Source organism: Alternaria ventricosa (assembly GCF_023758065.1).
Source record: "Alternaria ventricosa strain BMP 2768 chromosome Unknown scaffold_7, whole genome shotgun sequence".
In the NCBI taxonomy this organism is placed as follows: Eukaryota; Fungi; Ascomycota; class Dothideomycetes; order Pleosporales; family Pleosporaceae; genus Alternaria; species Alternaria ventricosa.
This window is the reverse complement of record NW_026055687.1, coordinates 852,207-871,835: the sequence shown is the minus strand read 5'-3', so window position 1 is coordinate 871,835 and position 19,629 is coordinate 852,207. Positions and strand designations below refer to the sequence as shown.

Here is a 19,629-nt window from a genome sequence, read left to right as displayed (position 1 = left end):
CCACACTTATTTCCCCATTCGGACAGCGCGACCGCGTTTTCGCGTGTTTACCGTCCCCGCGAGTCTCCCTGTATCAACAGCACCCCACATCAGATACCCATACACACACCATGTCGTCCCTACTCGATCTCGCACTGAATTCGGATGCCGCGCCCACTCCTTCCAGCGCGTACGGCAACGATGCACGGACACCGCAGATGCGATCTTCGTCTGCGAGACCCCGCGGACCCCCCTCTGAAAGCGCCGGCGCCAACAGCGATGTAGAAGGAGACCCTGATGACGAGATTATCGGAGCGCGAGTACCAGGAAGGCGCACAAATGCCCCGCGAACAGACATCCCCAAGGTGGTGGACGTGACGGGAGAGACGCTTTCGTTGCGGTTCCAGGAGTTCCTCGAAAAGTGAGCTTCACGACAGCAGTCTTGATGCTGTCAAGCATACTGACGAAGAAATAGCTACACAGAAGACCCTTCATCCTCAGCTCTTCCCACATCGAGCGCCGTGCCCACCACAGACAAGTACTACATCGCCCAAATACGGGGCATGCGACTGTACGGACTCTCTACCCTCTACGTCGACTACACGCACCTCCTCAGGCACGAAGATGGCATTCTTGCCGCGGCTATCGCGAGCGAGTACTACCGCTTTCTGCCATATATGGTCCGGTCGCTCCACAACCTTATCGCAAAGTACGAGCCCAAGTACTTCCGCCAGCACAAGCAGCCCGCCTCAACTGCCTCTGCGGCGGGCACATCAAATTCCGGCAACGCTACGAGTCAAAATGAGAGCCTCAACGAGAAGACCTCGAACCAGCAGACAGACAAGCTGTTTACCTTGGCTTTCTACAACCTCCCTCTCGTTTCCCGCATTCGCCAGCTCCGGACCACATCAATCGGCAGCTTGCTTTCCATTTCTGGCACAGCAACACGAACGTCTGAAGTCCGACCAGAGCTTTCAATGGCCACTTTCGTATGCGAGATCTGCAACACCGTCGTACCGAACATCGAACAGACCTTCAAATACACCGAACCGACACAATGTCCCAACATAACCTGCATGAACAGGGAGGGCTGGCGTCTCGACATTCGCCAGTCGACGTTTGTAGATTGGCAGAAAGTGCGCATTCAGGAGAACAGTTCAGAGATACCCACTGGCAGTATGCCCCGAACCATGGACGTCATCCTACGAGGAGAGATGGTGGATCGAGCGAAGGCTGGCGAGAAGTGTATCTTCACCGGCACAGTGATCGTGATCCCCGACGTCAGCCAGTTCCGCGTACCAGGTGTGCGCCCACAAGCGCAAAGAGATACAGCAAACACCACGCGAGGCAACGATGTCGGTGGGTCGGGTGTCAGCGGTCTCAAAGCCCTTGGTGTGCGCGATCTGACATACCGCATGTCTTTCTTGGCGTGCATGGTCTCGCCAGATCACTCTACTCCAGGGCAGACTTCCAACCACCACTTGACAGGTCAGGCAAGCAACATTCTCGCGTCCCTTGGTCAGGGTCAGATCGAGTCAAATGCGACAAGCGGCGAGGAGGCACAGGAGGAGTATCTTGGTACCCTGACTGCTGCGGAGATTCAAGATCTCAAGGACATGGTACACAAGCCCAACATCTTCATGCGATTGGTCGACTCGATAGCGCCCATGGTCTACGGCCACCAAGTCATCAAAAAGGGACTCCTCCTTCAATTGATGGGTGGTGTGTCGAAGGAGACACCTGAGGGAATGGCGCTGCGTGGAGACATCAACATCTGTATCGTCGGTGATCCTTCGACGTCGAAGTCACAATTTTTGAAGTACATCTGCAGCTTCCTTCCTCGCGCCGTCTACACATCTGGTAAGGCATCTTCGGCTGCTGGTCTTACAGCTGCAGTAGTCAAGGATGAGGAGACCGGAGAGTTCACGATCGAGGCCGGTGCGCTCATGCTTGCTGACAACGGTATCTGCGCTATCGATGAGTTCGACAAGATGGACATCGCCGATCAAGTCGCTATTCACGAAGCTATGGAACAGCAGACCATTTCCATTGCAAAGGCTGGTATTCAGGCCACGCTCAACGCCAGAACCTCTATCCTTGCAGCAGCCAATCCCGTCGGTGGACGCTACAACCGCAAGACGACGCTACGCGCCAACGTCAACATGTCTGCCCCTATCATGTCACGTTTCGATCTGTTCTTCGTAGTGTTGGATGAGTGCGACGAGGCTGTCGACCGCCATCTTGCCGAGCACATCGTCGGCATCCACCAGCACCGAGACGAAGCTGTGGACCCAGAGTTCAACACTGAGCAGCTGCAGCGCTACATCCGGTTCGCAAGGACATTCAGACCAGAGTTTACTGATGAGGCAAGAGAAACGCTCGTCGAGAAATACAAGGAGCTGCGAGCAGACGATGCGCAAGGTGGCATCGGTCGCAACAGCTACCGTATTACTGTTCGTCAACTTGAGAGTATGATCCGTCTCTCAGAGGCTATCGCCAAGGCCAACTGCGTCAGCGACATCACCCCCGAGTTCGTCAAAGAAGCCTACAATCTTCTCCGTCAATCCATCATCTCAGTCGAGAAGGATGATGTCGAAGTTGAGGACGATGATGATGAAGCGTTGCTCGCCGCTGCAGCTGCTGCAGAGCAGGAGGCTGATGCGCCGATGGACGACCAGGAAGACACCTCTCGAGACCGAACAGCGACTCCAGCCGTTGCGCCGCGTGAGAAAACAAAGATCACCCACGACAAATATGTCGCTATGCGGAACATGTTTGTCAAGCGTGTCAACGAGGACCAAGAAGAGACACAAGACGGTGTCGAAGAGGAAGAATTGCTCATCTGGTACCTCGAGCAGAAGGAGAACGAGATGGAGACGCAAGAGGACTTGGAGAGGGAGAGGGCGCTCGCTAAGAAGGTGCTGAAGAAGGTCGTAAAGGTACGAAACCACATGAAACTTTTGATGATCTGTGTGCTAACAAAATCCACAGGAACAATACCTCATGTTGATCCGGGGTGAAGGACTCGCAGACGAGCAGGGCCAGGCTGAGGGTAACGACAAGGTGGTCTACGTGTTGCATCCAAACTGCCCGATTGAGGACATTGCTTAGGCGTTGGTGGGAATGTGATTACGATGATGGAGATGAGCACGCGAATGCATCGATTGAGCTTCGGCTTTGTTTTGAGCGTTCGCATAGCCATGCAGTTGTCATGAGAGCTGCATTTTGGATACCGCAGTGGCTTATGTTTGATAATGTTATACCCGAATCGGACACTTGAAACACATGGTTTTTTTTCTTGAGTTGTTTGGGTTGAAGGAACATGGACGGGAACGCGATCATGTGTGATGTGCTGCTCCTCTTGCAGTCTCATGAACAAGGTGGTGTGTGAATTTCGAATAAACTCTCGAGTTACAGAGTCGTGAAGAGGAAGGAAGAGAAGAGGGGAATGCTCTTTTATACAGCTACTGATCTGTCGATCGGAAAGGTGGACATGTGCGAGAACGGACTGGCTTTTGGTGCTATCTCTGGAGTTGATGAGGGTCAAATGCATGAAAGCAAAACAAGGTGTTTTGGAGGTACGTCCCTCTCTTCCGCTCCATGAGTTCATCTGTTCCGCCTTTTGGTCTTTTTGACGTTTCGATATTGCAAATATTGGAGAAGTGAGATAGAGCGTAACAAGAGGTACTTTTTATATGTCTCCCACTCAACATGCTATGGCTAACTAGGCAAAGACGGGATTTGGCATCATGATTGAGCCAGGAGTTTTTGACCATCTCACACATAGGCTTTTGGGATGATGGTCTTTTGTAAAGAGTCTTTTTGCAAGACAGCGTCTCCACACATGGCAGCGTGGAATGGAAAGTTTCTGGCCAAAAGCTGTCTCCGCACACAGCGTTTTTGTCTGGCTCTTTTTGGAAATCGAGGAATCAAAGACGTAAGGAGAGAAAGAGAGAAGCGCAGTGGGCACAAGGTTTTATACTGCATTCAAGTTCGGAGATATCGCTAGGTGAGATAGGGCTTGGCTGCTTTTCTTTATCTTGTTGTTGGTGTTAGCATGTTTTGGACATTCATTTTTCCCAAAGTTTAACAGTGATGATGGACGTTGGGTGATCTGAGCTGTTGGTCAAACGGTATATGCTCAGAGTTTCAGAGACATCGGCTATCTTTCTGGGACTGCGGGCCTCGTATCGTAACGTTCAAGTAATCAAAATTTGCGTTTATACCATATCTGGTTCAACTATTATGTCCAGCATATCTATGTAAAATATAACGCTTCAGCATTCATCTCCAAGATGCTAATGCAGGTGTCACTTCCTAGAAAGCACATACCCTTCCACTTTCACTCCCCTAGCTCAGGCCTTCTTGTTCTTCAGCGCGTCCACGAACTCCTTTGGTGGTTGCTGCTCGTAACCTTCTGGGTTGTTCTCTGTCCACTTCCACAGGTCGGCACAAGCATCCTCCAGTGTGAACTCCGTCTTCCAGTCTAGTTCCTTGTTCGCGAGTGTTGGGTTCGCTGTCAGGTCGAGCACGTCACCTTGTCTCCGTGGTGCAACTTCATATGGCAGGTCGCGTCCGACAACGGTGCTGAAGGCCTTGATCATCTCGAAGACGGTTGAGCCCTTGCCGGTACCCAGGTTCCATGCCTTGACACCGGGTTGTTGTTCGCGCAGGTAGTTGAGCGCCTGGAGATGACCCCGCGCTAGGTCGAGGACGTGGATGTAGTCGCGGATCGCTGTGCCATCCTTGCTCTTGTAGTCGTCACCGAAGACGAGCAGTTTGTCGCGCTTGCCGATCGCAACTTGCGCCAACAAGGGGAGTAGATTGTATGGTACACCCAGAGGGTTCTCGCCCATGATGCCACTGGGATGCGCACCGGCGGGGTTGAAGTACCTCAGTAGCGCAGCGTTCCACTTCTTGATTTCCTTCTCGTCCTTGCCGGCCTTCTTCGCATTGTTGCGCTCGGCCTCGATGGTATCTGTGATGGCACCTTCGATGGTGGACTTTGTGCGGCCGTATACGTTGGTCGGGCCGATGGGGCAGTGTTCGGGGATCGGGATCATGTTGGGGACGCGCGTCGCGTCGCCATAGACGGTCGCAGAGGAAGAGAACACGATGTTTGTGACATTGTGCTTTACCATGGAGGAGAGGAGCGCAATGGAGCCGCCGACGTTGACGCGGTAGTAGGTCAGAGGAATCTCGCCAGACTCTCCAACGGCCTAGGAGGCGTTAGTTTGGGATGGTTGAACAGTAGTTGGAAAGGAAGCGCACCTTCAAAGCAGCGAAGTGGATGACATTGTCGATATCTGGGTTCTCCTCGAACACCTTGTCGAGCGCAGCCTCATCTGTGACATCGCATTGGTAGAAGGCAGGTCGCTTGCCGCAAATGAGCTCGATGCGGTTGACGACTTCTGGGGAAGAGTTGTAGAGGTTGTCGACGATGACGACCTTGTAGTCGGCCTCGAGGAGGGCGAGAGCTGTGAAAGAGCCAATGTAGCCGGTACCACTGAGCCATTGTTAGTACCAATTGCCCATGATGCTGTCTTGAAGCTGCGTGGAGGGGTGGAGGGGTAGCTTACCCGGTGACGAGAACGGATCCTACAACCATTGTGATAACTTGAGGTATGGAAAGTAGAGAAGGGATCTGGGGATCTGTCACTCTTATGCGATTCGGGGTCTGCGTTTGATTGCGAGGTTGCAGATATATAAAAACGCGGCAGCACAAGATGCTGGGTTCATGGGCTGTGCCACTAGGCAAGAGAGAAGAGCCGCGTGCGGATAGATTTCCTCATCCGGCAAGGATGGTCTGGCTTTCTCATAGCCATCGCCAGACATGTGTTTCCCATAGACCTCTACAATCTTCCACTATTTAGCATATTATTCTTCGCTAGACACATGTATGCGCCGCAGATTACTTGTACGCACTGGAGACGTCCACAGGTTGCACCAGCTACAACTTCATCATCTCGTGTTCTGCTCTGCCAAAATGCTGGGAACACGTGTTGCGAGGATGGTAGATACAATGTCTATCATGTAGGATATGATCATGTCGAGTTTGGTAGAGTTGTAAGAGCAAGGGCTGTGACAGTGTGGGCCGATTGCGGGTGTGCTTGCCTGTCAGCCCTGTAGATCATGATAGCAACCCACCCACAGTCCATGAGTTGCTGCGTGGACTTGACCAGCCACTCCCAGTCTTTTGGACACATGCGCCAGTCACCAAATGGCCGTACGACGTATCCTCTGGACTAGACTTGGGTGACGCAGGTACATGCGAGCAGGCGGAATAAGCGTTGTGGCTCTCAGGGTCTTGTGCTCCGCTTCCAGCTGGGCCCGGAAATTTCATGCATCATCCATGTCTTGTGGTAGCGGAGACACTAGCTCCCAGTCGTCTCTGAGGGGTGCTCCATCTCTCCCAGCTTGTTATTCTTGCTCCTGTCTGCTTGTGTCTCGTAAGAGTTAGTTTTTCGCGTCAAAGAATGCCATGTCACACACCGCCGGATGGAGCGCAGCCTCGCTTAACCTACCGGTTGCGGCGGCTTGCGGACAGGCTGAACCCTTGCACCTCAAAGCGCGACCTCGAACTTTCATCAACCTCATTGTCACCCATCAATACACACAGAACAACATCGCGCCGGATCCTAGGAACATGATCGCGTGTCGCAACATACACATGAACGAGCGCCAGAAGTTTCTCCATCGAGTTTAGTCCCACAGCGCATCTGCCGGCTTCGACGCGTGAAGGCTTGTCCACGTGTTTACGGACCCACTGCAGGAACCCGCCATCTACAATACCGTCACCGAAAGTGTTAAAGAGCAAGAGTTGGAACGCAACGCGCCCGCAATCGCGCAAATAGGACGCGCAGAAGTTGGGTCTCAGGCCGAGGTGTAAGTTGGCGCGATTTTCCTACCCATGTCTTTGCGATGTGCCCATGTCTCTCCCATGCATTGCGAGGCTGTATGCACGTGTAGTCCTGATTCACCTTCACCTCGTCTTCACCGCGCAAATTTTCGCCAGCTGGCTGCAGCTTGGCAGCAAATGGGCAACCCGTTCTGTTTTCTATTGTTTCGTCATTGTCGCGAATCTGGCTATTCTCTTTGTTCACAGCTATTGTTGGACGACTCCAGTCCTCTGGCGTCTTTTCTTTCTTCTACATGACCGCCCCAGCAACCCAATCTTCCAACGACCAACTACTTACACAACCTCAGCAAGCAATCCAGCCCCCTTCTCCTGTGCTTGGTTTCGATTTTGCTGGCGACACATCACTCCCAGATTTCAACCGCGATCTTGACGAGCTCATCGCCGCCATGTCGCAACGTGCTAATGGAGAGGCGCGCACGCCCGGAGGACGTAACCGTCGCTCAGATCGCCTCAGTCAAAAGGCAAACTCTGTTGTTGCAGATTCAGTTGTCACCAATGCCACAGCTTCCGCCGCAGCGAAACGTACTACAACCACTTTAACCAAGGTCGCCAGTCGCAGATCAAATGCCTATGGCGCGAGCGGTCGTACTGGTGCCCCAGATAAGCTTCCAGCCGCTCCTGCCACAGGATTCGCCCAGGCTATGGAAAACCAGATGGAGAAGTACGCCGACGATGAGGAAGAGGAGGACCGTCAAAGCGAACAGCGAAATCACGAAGATGAAGGCGTGGAGGAACTTGGAAGTGAGCGCCAGTCGCGCTTCATCAGGCAAAACCGCAACAGCCCCGCATCGAAGTCAAAGGTCACTCCTGGCTACTCCTTCATCGACAGTGATGACTTCGACCACAGCGATGATGATCTGGCGGCGTCTGTCGGCAATACCACCAAGTCGTTCGGTCTTGCCCACGAGGCTGGTATGCTAGTGTCCCAGGATCCATTCATGGGCTCGCCTTTCGCCAAGCCTGCAGCATCGAGCCGTAAACCTGACCTTACAACATCTACCAACAACACAAAGTCGAACGGCGTCACTCACGAGGCTGCTACTTCGGGCGCACAAGATCCGTTCGTCAGACCAGCAGTACCTAGTCGCAGACCTGCCAGTCGCACTGTAAATGGAGCAAGGACCCAAGGACCTACCCCTGTTTTATCTCAAAGTTCGGTCCGTAACAGGGCTTCAGTCCAGGCTCAGGTTCCTACTCCTGCCGAGAATGCTATCAAGGCACCCATCCAAGGACAGTCCCATATCAGGGCAAACGTGCAGCGACCTACCGTACGCGCTCCGTCAGCTGAAAACGAAGGATCTGTAAGAGATCTAATCGTCGAGGAGCAGACCAGACTTCAACAACAAGGCCCGCCATCGCAGTCACAGCGACAGTCGGAGCGACGCCGCCCGCACCAAAAGGACAGAGTCGAGCTCAACGCATGGCTTGGCGATGTTGAACCAGATGAGGTTGACGAGCCGGTATGGGAATGGAAAAAGCTTATGATTTGGGCGTTTGGTGGATTGGCCGGGTTACTGCTGTTGAGCTACCTTATCTCTTCTGCCACGGTGGCCACACCGTTCCCCGAATCAGCCGTGCGAACGCCTGGATTGGTGAAGGCTGTTGGCGCTCGAGTCAGCCACACGTATGAGAAGATTACCGAGTTCATCCTCCCTCCGACCGAGCACAAACTCACCGAAGCTGAGCTGGCTCAAGCATATAAGAACAACGGTGACGACAACCTCTTATGGGGCCGCATGTCCAACATCGACAAGCGGCTTACGCAGCGCGTAGAGGATGTTCGTACAGATATGCGCACGACAATCGAGGATCTCAAGCAGGAGCTTCCTGAAGTCATGATTGTCCGCCGTAATGAGGATGGCTCTTCTGAAATCACGGACGACTTCTGGATGGCACTGACTGGCAAGACACGTTCGAGCATGGGCGACAAAGAGTGGGCGCGCTACATTGAACAAACCAAGACCAAGCTCGGCGAGCTTTTCGACACCACGGCCCAGCAGGAACGCAGCCACACTGAGAGCTGGCCACAGGCGGTCTCTCGTGATGAGTTCGTCACCTTCATGGAGCGCCGTTACGAGAACTTGACTGCTCAAGTCGACAAGAAGATCGACGAAGCTATCCGAGCCCAGAGCGCTCAATTCAAGACGATGGTGCAAGCAGAGGCTCGAAAGACCATGATGGACCAAATCCGACTCAACTCTCTAGCGCAAGCCAACCTCGTCGCAAATTACGAACTCCACCTCACCAAACCCAACTACTTCTCGCCTGGTCTAGGCGCCGTTGTCGATCCAGACATGTCATCCGTAACATACAACGACCGAGCTGGTCGACTCCACGGACTCATCCGCCGCTGGACCTTCGTCCCTAATCGCAACCCACCCATGGCAGCGCTGACAAAGTGGGAAGAGCCAGGCGACTGCTGGTGCTCTGCCGGCCAAGCACCCGTTTCAAGCGGCCAAGCCCAACTCACCGTCAAAATCCCACGTCCCGTGATCCCCAAGCAGGTCACCATCGAGCACGTCCCCATGAGCATGATGCCAGCGCGCAACATCTCCAACGCGCCCCGCGACATCGAGCTCTGGGTCCAGACAGACGCGCCCATCAACCCCTACTACTCCCACCGCCAGGTAACCTGCCGCGATCCGCCACCACCCAGCTTCGACGGCCCCGCCTGGAAGTGCCTCGGATCATTCAAATACAACATCCACGCGTCCAACCACCTCCAGACGTTCGACCTCGCTGGCGAGCCGTCCGAACCCGTTTCGAAAGCCATGGTGCGTGTGACGAGCAATTGGGGTGCTAGTCACACGTGCCTGTACCAGGTCAGGCTACACGGGACGGATGCAGAAAAGGACTTTGAGTACCCTGTGAGCCTAATGGACTAGGCTCGTAATGGCTGGGATGATGTCGTAATGTAGCATGACGGCGTTTTATATTGTTTTCTGCTGGATACCTTCGGGCTTTTACGATTGTGTTTGTATACCCAGGATAGTTACAGAGCATTAGGAATTGAAATTTAACTTGACGATTATGAGGTTTGATGACTACAGTGACTTTCTGGGTGACAATTGTGAATGTGTTGATCCATCAAAGGTAGACTGGGTGGACTGAGTAGGCTTTGGGGACACTTAGTTCATGTATCGGAGTGCGACTGGCTCACTTTTGTGGCATGCTATGTACTTCGAAACAGTCAACGTGTCCACCAGACCTAACTATAGGTAGCGCCAACAGTTCTTTCTAGACTGTTTTATACGCTCAGGCAGATCTATCGCACAACACCTCCCTTGAGAGTGGGAATGCTACACAGACCGTCCTTGGTCCTCAGCTTAGCTACACCCGTCTTCTTATCCGCGCCCTCGCCGCTCAATTGTGGTACGACGCCAACATCGAAGCCAACCTCTAGACCATCTGTTGTAGTGAAGCCTGGCTGGATCATCTCCCAGACCTTCTTCTTGGGGTTGAGCACCGGCTCAGGCTCGCCTTCCCAGCCCTCGAAGTAGACGCGGTCGCCGGCCTTGCTCTCCTTGGGGGGATCTACCAGCTCAACTGGTCCCTTGTGGCTGTCCTCTCCCTCGGTAACGCGTGGTGACGCAGCGAGTACCATCGCACAGCTCTTGACACCGCGCATAGTAACGGGCTTCAGGTTGCACACTGCGACGATCTTGCGGTTCTGCATCTCAGAAAGGGGAATCAGGCCGTTGAGACCCGAGCATACGGTGCGCACGACCTGGCCTTCGTACTCTGAGGTGTTGTCTGTGCCGGGAGCGTCGCCGCATGCGATTGTGGATACGTAGAGCGAGTCGGCGTTGGGGTGGGTCTCGGCCTTGAGGATGTGGCCTACGCGGAGGTCGATGAGGGCGGGAGAGAGGGGCTTCTCGACTGGCGCACTGCGCGTTGTTAGTTGGCGTGTATACGTGGGATAGAGACACAACGTACGCTTTCTGGGGCTTGGGCTGCTTCTCCTTCTTTTCCTTCTTCTTCTTCTCGGTCGGCGCACCTTCTGGAACACCGCCTGCTGAGCCGCCCGCTGGGTTGCCGACGACTGCAGATGCGACAGCGGAGCCAGCAGCCTCGACCTTGCCCTTTGCCTTGTCCGCCTTGCTCTTGCCTCCCTGGCCTCCTTGTGCGGCTTGTCCTTGGTCGCCAGTCAGAGTAGTAGCCGTGGCACCAGATGCGGCGGCATTGGCAGCAGCCGCCTCCTTCTCCTTCTTCTTGCGCTCCTTCTCGGCCTTTGCGTCTACTGGTTTGATCTTGAAGATGACGTTGTCCTGGTCAATGTTGACCTTGTCGTCCAGCTTCAGGCCGAAGACAGGGGAGTTCTGGACAAAGTCGACATGGCGGACGATGTGGTGGTATCCCTGCTCTCCAGTCCTCTCCTCAGCACTCCATTTTGAGACTACTGGTGCGAGCTTCTGGTAGAGGGCGATGTCTGCGACGGAGGGCTTTGCGCCGAGGACGGTGGTTCGGCTCGAGAGGTGTGTGTTGAGTGATGACAGGCGCTCGGAGGCTTTGGCGGCATCCTCAGAGGACGAGGCAATGTGGGAGGCAGTGATCAGCCATTGACTGAGTTCCGTCTTCTCGGCGTCGGTGTAGGTGACTTCGGGGTAGAGGGCCTGCGAGGCCTTGACAGCGTCCGTCTCGTCGGCGGCGTTGTTGGGCGCGTGTGTCTTGAGGAAGGTGACCAGGGTCTCGTCGATTGTGGTCATGGTGGGCAGTGGTGCGAAGGTTCGCTGGAAAAAGTTGAGGGCAAGTGGCTGTAGTGGGGTAAAGAAATCCGCCGTAAAGCTACTGGGCGCAGTGGCTATGGATCTGCGGGGATGTGTAGGCGGTATCAAAGATGCTCCAGCCTGGCAATATCTAGTCCGTGGTAATTGAGGCCGTCCGATGTGTACTATGCGAGAAAAGGGCGTAGTGGAGGGACAACGGCGAAGATGCATGATTCACGTGAGTCAAATTCAGGTCCTTCGTCACCGCGCGGGGCTCAGAAGCTTCCGCCATGTCGCCGCACAGGCCATCGCGTTTTCCAAGTCGCGTGTCCATCGCATGCATCGCGTCGAGTGCACCTCAAGATGATGCTGTTATGCTAAGGGTTGAGATGGATCGTGTTATGAACCACTCTCCACGAGTAGATGGTGCTTGATCGTTTCTCCCTCATGACGCCCGCAGTCTCTCGAAGCTCAACATGCAAGAGGCAGTGCCAAACCCCTCGATTTTCTAAGCAGACGATGCTGTAGCCTATGGTATGCCTGTGGAAGGCAAAGAGAGTTTGGATGACGAGTCGTTTGCTGCCTGCGCCCCACGTCTACCTAGGTATAACATGTCGAGCTCTCCTTCCCCGCAACACCATTTCTACACAGCATCGCCATGGCGTCCGAATCGTCACCAGATGTGCCCAAAGGCAGGAAGAGGTTCATTCCTCTGGGTAGGACATTTCCACATACACTGCATACATGCCAGCTAATGCGCGACAGAGAATAATCCCGATGTCATGTCCGCCCTCGTCCACAAGCTTGGTCTGTCGGAGAAGCTTGCATTCCACGATGTCTTTAGCATAGACGAGCCCGAACTACTTGCTTTCGTACCCCGGCCTGCTCACGCCCTCCTCCTTGTCTTCCCCGTCAGTAAGACATACGAGACATTTCGCGTGCAGGAAGACAAGGACAAGCCGGAATACCAGGGACATGGCCCCGATGAAGAGGTCATCTGGTATAAGCAGACTATTGGAAATGCTTGTGGTCTAATCGGATTACTTCACGGTGTCTCCAACGGTTCCGCCCGTGCACACATCAGTCAGTAGCCGCCGTGTTCCGAGATAGCCATCAGACATGCTGACAAAAGCCTTAGAACCCGACTCGAATCTGGCCAAGCTAGTCAACGACGCGATACCCCTCAAACCTGTCGAACGAGCCGACCTCCTCTACGAATCTGAAGCTCTCGAGAGCGCACATCAAAGCGCTGCATCCGGTGGTGACACTGCTGCGCCTGAGGCCGATTCCGACGTCGATCTACACTACGTTTGCTTTATCAAGTCGGACAAGAACCATCTGTGGGAGCTTGACGGTCGGCGGAAAGGTCCCCTTGACCGTGGCGCGCTGGGTCCAGATGAGGATGTCCTGAGCGAAAAGGCTCTTGATCTGGGCGTACGGAGCTTCCTCAAGCGCGAGGCAGAGGCCGGCGGAGGCGAGTTGCGTTTCAGTCTGATTACGCTTGCCGAGTCGTTCTAGGAGGATTACGAAACGAGAGAGAGCCGGCAATTTGCCGAGATGTCTAGCGATGAATTCTGGCGTACAACGCTATATGAACTGTAGCATGATGTGTACACTAGTCTATACTACCATAAGGAGTATATTGCTCTCCTCAAAAGTCATCCACCTTGACTTCTCGTCCCTCCTTGAGCGGCAGATACACCTTCTCCCACAGATCACTCCTCTCACCAAGGTGATACGTCAAGCTAACATCTTGCATACCTGGAGGTGATGGGGACGAAGCAGGAGCCATGGTTTCGAGTTGCGAAATAATGTTCTCAAGACCGAGAGCCTTTCCGGTAGCTTGCGTGCTGCCCGCTTCCAGCGAAACATGGACGATATGGATGTGGAAGTGGTAGTATGTCGGTTGGTCTACACTATCCGTTAGCAAGTCTTTTCGGTCCTCTTATCAGTATCAACTCACAGTGCACGTAAAGCTTCAACTCGTCCCTCTCAAGCTCCGGGTAAAGCTTCACAGTCGCTTCAAGCATCTTCTCCCGCATATGCTTCACCCACTCCGCCATGTTCTTTTTCAGATCCCTCACACTCCAAATATCTCTTCGCTCCACGATACCAAGCAAGTGCAGACTGCCCATCGTCTTACGGTCCCAGTTCAAATCAGGCAAGAGCAAGAAGCCCTCCTCACCCGACTCGCGGTAGATGACATCCTCCTGCTCTGTCCGGCCCTCAATGATGTTAAACACCCAGTTCAACGCGCCCTTTTCACGCTGTGCCTGCATGTACGGCCTGACATACTTTGCGTAAATCTCTGGAGTCTCGGTGACGACCCTCAAACGCTGTTGTTCATACTTCTTGATGTGCTTATCGGTACAGGGGTAAATTAGGTTCAACTTGAAGTCCGGAGGTGGGTTTTCGTCGCTGGGATTGGAGTTCGCCAGGAACCAGGCGTAGATGTCGTTTGCACCGAGGTTCTTGATGTTGCGGAGAGAGGTGGAGAAATTGTTTAGGATTTCAGGGTTCGTATCGAAGGCAGCGCGCTCAGCGAGCAGGAGAGCTGGTTTGGAGTCTATGGTGCCCAGAAGGGAGATGCGACGGCCAGCTTGGTCGGAATTCAATAGGCGGGTCAGATGGAATTTGGGGATTAGAGCCTCCACATGTGCAGCGACATCTGGGGGTGTTGTGGAGGTCATGGTTGATCACAGGTTTTTGAGGTCTTGTTTCAACGCCTAGTCGATAGTCAGTAGGAGAGAAGAAGGCCTAAGAAACATGGCATGTTCTATGTACGAGTCAAGACTCCTCATCGCGAACTTTCATGTCTAGTCAGGTATACGCGATCCTTCTAAGGAGGTTGACGATCTTGACATGCCTAGGAGATCTGAACTTACCAGGAAAAGGTAGAAAGCACATGCAAAGTATCCCACGGTTTCGGCACGATGTGGGGGTGGAGATTTGATGCGAGGTCACATGTTTGCGCGATCTCGCGTATCACTGCGGCAACCAGGGAAGGCGCCCCGATCGACGCCAAGCAAATCGAATGAGGTCACTCAACCCAACCACCCCATCATCGCACGCAACCATCAAGACGTCAAATACCTAAGAATCGCACAATATCGATCGCAAATACATCAATATGGCACCCAAACGCAAGGCATCGGGCCCAGCGGCCAAATCGCAACAGTCGACTCTCGCATTCCATGGAACGACGAACAGGGTCACAAAGTCCGGCGTCAAAGCACAAGGCGCAAAGAAGAATCTCCTCGAAGCGAAGCTGAAAGACATCAAGCCGGAGATAGTCGATATCTCAGATACTGAGCCGACAACGACGGAAGCTGCGATCATCGAGCAAACAGAACAGGAGGTCAAGGCCCAGGAGGTTGAGAGTACACCAGAGGAGGACCAAGCACGGCGCATATCAGATGCAGCGATTAAGAAGTACTGGGCCGCAAAGGAGAAGCAAAGGCGCGCACCAAGGGCACACCAGGGAGCTCTAAGCTTGCACGAGAAGATCCTCAGGGAGTTCGACATGAGCGCGCACTATGGCGTAAGTTTACTACCCAGCACCCTGCCTTTCGAGGCTCCCCCACGTCTTGGTGCACCGCTAACACGATTTGCGCTATGTAGCCATGCACCGGAATCGCTCGGTTGAAGCGCTGGAAGCGAGCGCAACGGCTCGATCTCGACCCGCCGATCGAAGTACTCGCGGTTCTGTTGAGGGAGCAGGACGCGGGCGATAAGGACAGGATAGCTGTTCAGCGCTCCATCGTCGATGATATACTGAACTCAAAAGCCGAGCTTGATGTATGAGGATAGCTCTTGGCTTGCGGAGCGCGGATTACGGGATGGACCCTGTTGGAGTGATACCTTTCCATGATATCTGTAACGCATGAGGATTTGGATACGAGTTTATGCGAGGAGTTGGGCGTCATGATTAAACGGGATACGACGGTCGTGTATGTATAGCAAGAGGAGTATCGGAAGGCACGCGATCAGTCACCACCATGTAGACTGGCTGCATATTAGCAACCCAACCCGAACGATCTTACACGAATCCACTTCACATGTCATTACAACCGATGTCTAGAGCGTCTTGACAAGATGCGCCTCAGACCGTTGGTCTCATCGTGCGTCAGCATGCATCGGGGCTTACGACTCAGATACTTGGGCATACATAGTAGGCTCGGATTTAGTAAACGAACAAAGACACCTGGTCCTGGCCTACTTCCCTTGCAAAGCGATAAGAAGCGACAACACAATGCGGGGTTATGAGGTCGACGAAACGGTGTGGCCTCGTAAATCGTGTTTAATTAGTACGTCGAAAGCGTATGCAGTCTGCAGCTGGTCGTTTGACAGCCATGAGGAGGCTCCAGACTCTAGTCTCGTCGGCGGCTCCAGAGTGCCAAAAGACGCGGGGTTGATCGGCAATCGCTCGATGAAGCTCCAGACTTTAAGCTCGCGTGTTGGGTGGCAATTGCTGAGCTGCACGCCGGTGGGGCATGATGCTGGATCCGCATGCGAATGGCACACTAACTGTCAGCCCGATTCCACGCTGCCGGCGACGTCCTTGTTAGCGGGACTTGAGCGCTATAGTGGCTAGTTTAGCATGCACACTGCGTGCCCTCATATCTCCGCACGCATCCTTGCCCAGTCTGCCAGACCCACCCACTGCCATCCTTATCGCCCTTGGACAACTGCGCCGTGATGCTGCCGAATCCCAGCGGCTGTCATGGAGCAGGAACAGCTTCTGTGCATGCCCCGTGTGCGGTGTCGTCTACACGGGCCAACGATTGCAGAGCTGTCAGAGCAGGCATTGCATGGTGGCGCGCACCACCAAGCTGGGTGGGGTGAATTAAAACGGCGCCTTGTCGAATGCTGGGAAAGTCAGATAGCGGGGAACCACTAGAGACGCCCATATCCCTCGTCGTGGCTACAACCTCCATCGACGCCCCTCGCCCCTCCATGTTTTCTTCTTTCTTCTCGACTTAATCCAGTTCAATCCATTCCCCGCAATTCTTCACTTCACCTATCCTCACATCATGTTCACCGTCGCGCTGTAGGTCGTACCTTCCTGCAAAGGGTCGCAACTTCTCGACGGCCCTCGTGCTTACCTCTTTAACCCCGGCTGTTGATCAACTCAACAACTAACGTGCGCCGTCTCCCCAAACTTTCATCACGGTAGGTCCCACAGCTCGAGGCATAAGACGCCCTTCGGTCCCGTGTACTGATCATTGCGCGACAGATCACTCCTGTCACTCCACTCTGTCGTGATACGCACGCTCCTGCTGTACATTGGTGGTCCTCTGACCCCTCCGCTGCATCTCTTCGATTGGGAAGGGACCATCACCATTAGCCAGCCTATTGCCATTGCAAGGAGCCTGCCCAATTGATACCTCGCCCACCACAGGCCCTTCACACGTTGCGCGCCTTCGACTGCATTCTAATTCCCAAGCCTTGGACTTGTCAACATGGCTGCTGCTGTCGCCAGATATCCTTCTATGCCCGGTCGTTCTTCGACACCTCCACCGCACCTGTCGCTCAACACCTCTTCTCGTGGTACGCCTACTGCCATTCCCAACAAGCACATCCCGGAGTGCTCTCCTGGTGGTCTCCCTGCAACTCCCCCAGCATCGCCCCCGCGCCAGGATAGTCTTATTGAAACCTCGTCAATCACATACCCGCCAGATGCATACTGTTCATTGTACTCAGATGACCCGCCCGTGTACACTATCACCGCGGATCGCATGGCGGAAGCCCTAGAGCACATTGCAACGCAACCGCTTCCGAACCCTGACCAAGTCTTCCCGTGGATGCATGGTCTTCACTCCGAGAATCAGATACAGCTTGCTTTCTTCTCTTCGCGTCGCAGAAGCGGTCGGAAAGTTCCCAGATGCATTCGCAGTATTACTGTCGTCAAGACCGGCGGGAATTTGTCAGCTTCCAAGCTCAAGGGCGCAATCGCACCGGATGAGCTACTGGAATCAGTGTCTTCTGATCAGCCCAGGTTCATTGAATGTGACCCCAAGGATGGATTTTCTGTGCGCAACTTCCAGATCCAGGCCTGTAAACTGGCTATGGTGTCAGACATCATAGTATACGGCGATCACAAAACCAAGCCGCAAGACACGATTGCGCTTGCCCAGAAGATTTCCAGGGCGCAGAGGCAGTATGAAGCAAGGAACGGATTTCCCCATTGCCTGTTCAACACCTTCATGCTCTCAGGTACGCTTAGTGACTACTCTCGAGTGTATAACACTAATAAGTTTAGATCCCTTTGCGTCCATGCAGGAGAAGTACCCAAAGCTCATCGCTATCAATTCCGCGGGCGACATGACGGGAAAGATTGCTGATTTCTGTAAGTTGTGACGTGAAAGGAGGTTGTTCACCGCTAACGTATAAAGTTTACTGGGAGCGATATGAGATGAGCGCAATGTCGAAAGCAACTGAGATCAGCAACAACGTCTTCCTGGGACCAACGCCTGATCAAGCACTGCATCCGGATTGTGTGGGAGAAGAAGGCTACGATATGCTGATTGAAGCGACCGATCTTGCGCATGTACCCGAATCGCGCTCGCTCCGAGCTCTCCGCATGGGCCTGGAACGAGTTCACCGCAAGTCTACCCTGCACATGGAATTTCCCTCGTCCGGAAGCATTATGCCTCCTACATGGGCCCATGGCGAAGTTGACGGCCTGATGGAAATGTGCAAGTGGATGTACGAGCTGGCGAACCCACATGAGGTCCGGCGGTCGAAGCGAAGACGGGAAGAAGAAGACGAAGCGATAGAGATGGACGACATTGCTGCGCCACGCAAGTTTTTGTTACACTGCACCGATGGTTATACCGAGACGACACTTCTGGCTTTGGCTTACTTCATGTATGCGGAAGGCCTACCTGTTCACGATGCTTGGATTCAAATGCATCGCGACAAGGGCCGCAACTTCTTCGCATACCCTTCGGATGTTGCCCTTCTAACAGCGATCCAACCTCGAATCCTTCAAGACTCTCCTCGCTTCAATCAGAGTGTTCTGAATCTTTCCGAACCACGCTGGCTTTCGAAGCTCGACGGCAGTCTGCCCAGTCGGATCTTGCCTTACATGTACCTCGGCAACCTTGGACACGCTAACAACCCGGAGCTTCTCCGCGCTATGGGCATTAACCGCATCCTGAGTGTTGGAGAACCGCTTTCTTGGCCGGAAGACGTTAAGAAGAAGCTCGACTGGCCTGCCGAGAACTTCCTGATGGTCGACCGAGTTCAGGACAATGGCGTAGACCCGCTCTGGGGCGAGTTTGAGCGTTGCCTGAAATTCATTGGTGAGTGGCATGACTCCACGCTGAGACTCGCATAGCTGACCTTTTGTAGAAGCAGGCAAGAAAGAAGGAGGCGCTACTTTAGTGCATTGCCGTGTCGGTGTGTCGCGTTCTGCAACGATTTGTATTGCTGAAGTTATGAACGAGATGGGCCTATCCTTCCCTCGTGCCTAGTAAGTAATGAGCTGTCTTTCATTTTACTAAAACTAACTTCATCCCAGCTGCTTTGTTCGGGCACGACGACTTAATGTTATAATTCAACCACACCTTCGATTCACTTACGAACTTCTCAAGTGGGAAGAGTACCAGCGTCAACGACGCAATGAGCCTCTTCGCCGCGACCTGGAGTGGGCAACTGTTGCGCGCGAAATCGCGCTTATGAACAAGCCTTACTCCAGATAACGACTTCTACGAACTCTCCGACCTCTCTGCTCGATATGATTCACGACGATACGATACGACTCGTACATGTACGATTACAGGCTCTCTCACCTTTGAGCTGCCTATTCTATTCAGGATGATCCATCATCCCTTGTGTGCGATATGGGCGTTTGCAATTCCTTCGTCTTGCTCTGTCATGATCTTTCCTTCTACTTCCGATGTTTGCGTTGATTTTGTCCTGCGACCCTGCTGTTTTGCACTACGGATCTGAGCCCAGTTTCGCGTTGTCTGGTCTATTTTTGCGAAACTGTGGTCGCAGGGCTTGGCTGTACTGGATGTC

The 19,629-nt window shown here is 53.7% G+C and overlaps 8 protein-coding genes across 8 annotated transcripts; 5 read left to right on the top strand and 3 right to left on the bottom strand.

The window, feature by feature from the left end:
• Positions 1-110: 110 nt before the first annotated feature.
• Positions 111-3,090, top strand: J4E93_005053 (uncharacterized protein; the record flags this gene model as incomplete). Its single annotated transcript, XM_049342976.1, has 3 exons — positions 111-400; positions 455-2,918; positions 2,971-3,090. 3 exons carry the CDS (start codon positions 111-113, stop codon positions 3,088-3,090), a joined length of 2,874 nt encoding a protein of 957 aa, XP_049199976.1.
• Positions 3,091-4,334: 1,244 nt separating this feature from the next.
• J4E93_005052 (uncharacterized protein) lies at positions 4,335-5,587 on the bottom strand (the record flags this gene model as incomplete). The annotated part of the gene is made up of 3 exons (XM_049342975.1): positions 4,335-5,198; positions 5,251-5,485; positions 5,559-5,587. The coding sequence occupies 3 exons, from the start codon at positions 5,585-5,587 to the stop codon at positions 4,335-4,337; spliced, it is 1,128 nt and encodes a 375-aa protein (XP_049199975.1).
• A 1,544-nt stretch (positions 5,588-7,131) lies between these two features.
• J4E93_005051 (uncharacterized protein) lies at positions 7,132-9,783 on the top strand (the record flags this gene model as incomplete). Its single annotated transcript, XM_049342974.1, has 1 exon — positions 7,132-9,783. The coding sequence occupies one exon, from the start codon at positions 7,132-7,134 to the stop codon at positions 9,781-9,783; it is 2,652 nt and encodes an 883-aa protein (XP_049199974.1).
• A 380-nt stretch (positions 9,784-10,163) lies between these two features.
• J4E93_005050 (uncharacterized protein) lies at positions 10,164-11,604 on the bottom strand (the record flags this gene model as incomplete). The annotated part of the gene is made up of 2 exons (XM_049342973.1): positions 10,164-10,785; positions 10,835-11,604. The coding sequence occupies 2 exons, from the start codon at positions 11,602-11,604 to the stop codon at positions 10,164-10,166; spliced, it is 1,392 nt and encodes a 463-aa protein (XP_049199973.1).
• Positions 11,605-12,262: 658 nt separating this feature from the next.
• J4E93_005049 (uncharacterized protein) lies at positions 12,263-13,122 on the top strand (the record flags this gene model as incomplete). Its single annotated transcript, XM_049342972.1, has 3 exons — positions 12,263-12,320; positions 12,370-12,687; positions 12,743-13,122. 3 exons carry the CDS (start codon positions 12,263-12,265, stop codon positions 13,120-13,122), a joined length of 756 nt encoding a protein of 251 aa, XP_049199972.1.
• Positions 13,123-13,255: 133 nt separating this feature from the next.
• On the bottom strand, positions 13,256-14,294 carry J4E93_005048 (uncharacterized protein; the record flags this gene model as incomplete). The annotated part of the gene is made up of 2 exons (XM_049342971.1): positions 13,256-13,515; positions 13,568-14,294. 2 exons carry the CDS (start codon positions 14,292-14,294, stop codon positions 13,256-13,258), a joined length of 987 nt encoding a protein of 328 aa, XP_049199971.1.
• Positions 14,295-14,734: 440 nt separating this feature from the next.
• Positions 14,735-15,408, top strand: J4E93_005047 (uncharacterized protein; the record flags this gene model as incomplete). The annotated part of the gene is made up of 2 exons (XM_049342970.1): positions 14,735-15,145; positions 15,226-15,408. 2 exons carry the CDS (start codon positions 14,735-14,737, stop codon positions 15,406-15,408), a joined length of 594 nt encoding a protein of 197 aa, XP_049199970.1.
• Positions 15,409-17,066: 1,658 nt separating this feature from the next.
• On the top strand, positions 17,067-19,310 carry J4E93_005046 (uncharacterized protein; the record flags this gene model as incomplete). The annotated part of the gene is made up of 5 exons (XM_049342969.1): positions 17,067-17,820; positions 17,867-17,953; positions 18,000-18,911; positions 18,961-19,081; positions 19,130-19,310. 5 exons carry the CDS (start codon positions 17,067-17,069, stop codon positions 19,308-19,310), a joined length of 2,055 nt encoding a protein of 684 aa, XP_049199969.1.
• Positions 19,311-19,629: the final 319 nt, after the last annotated feature.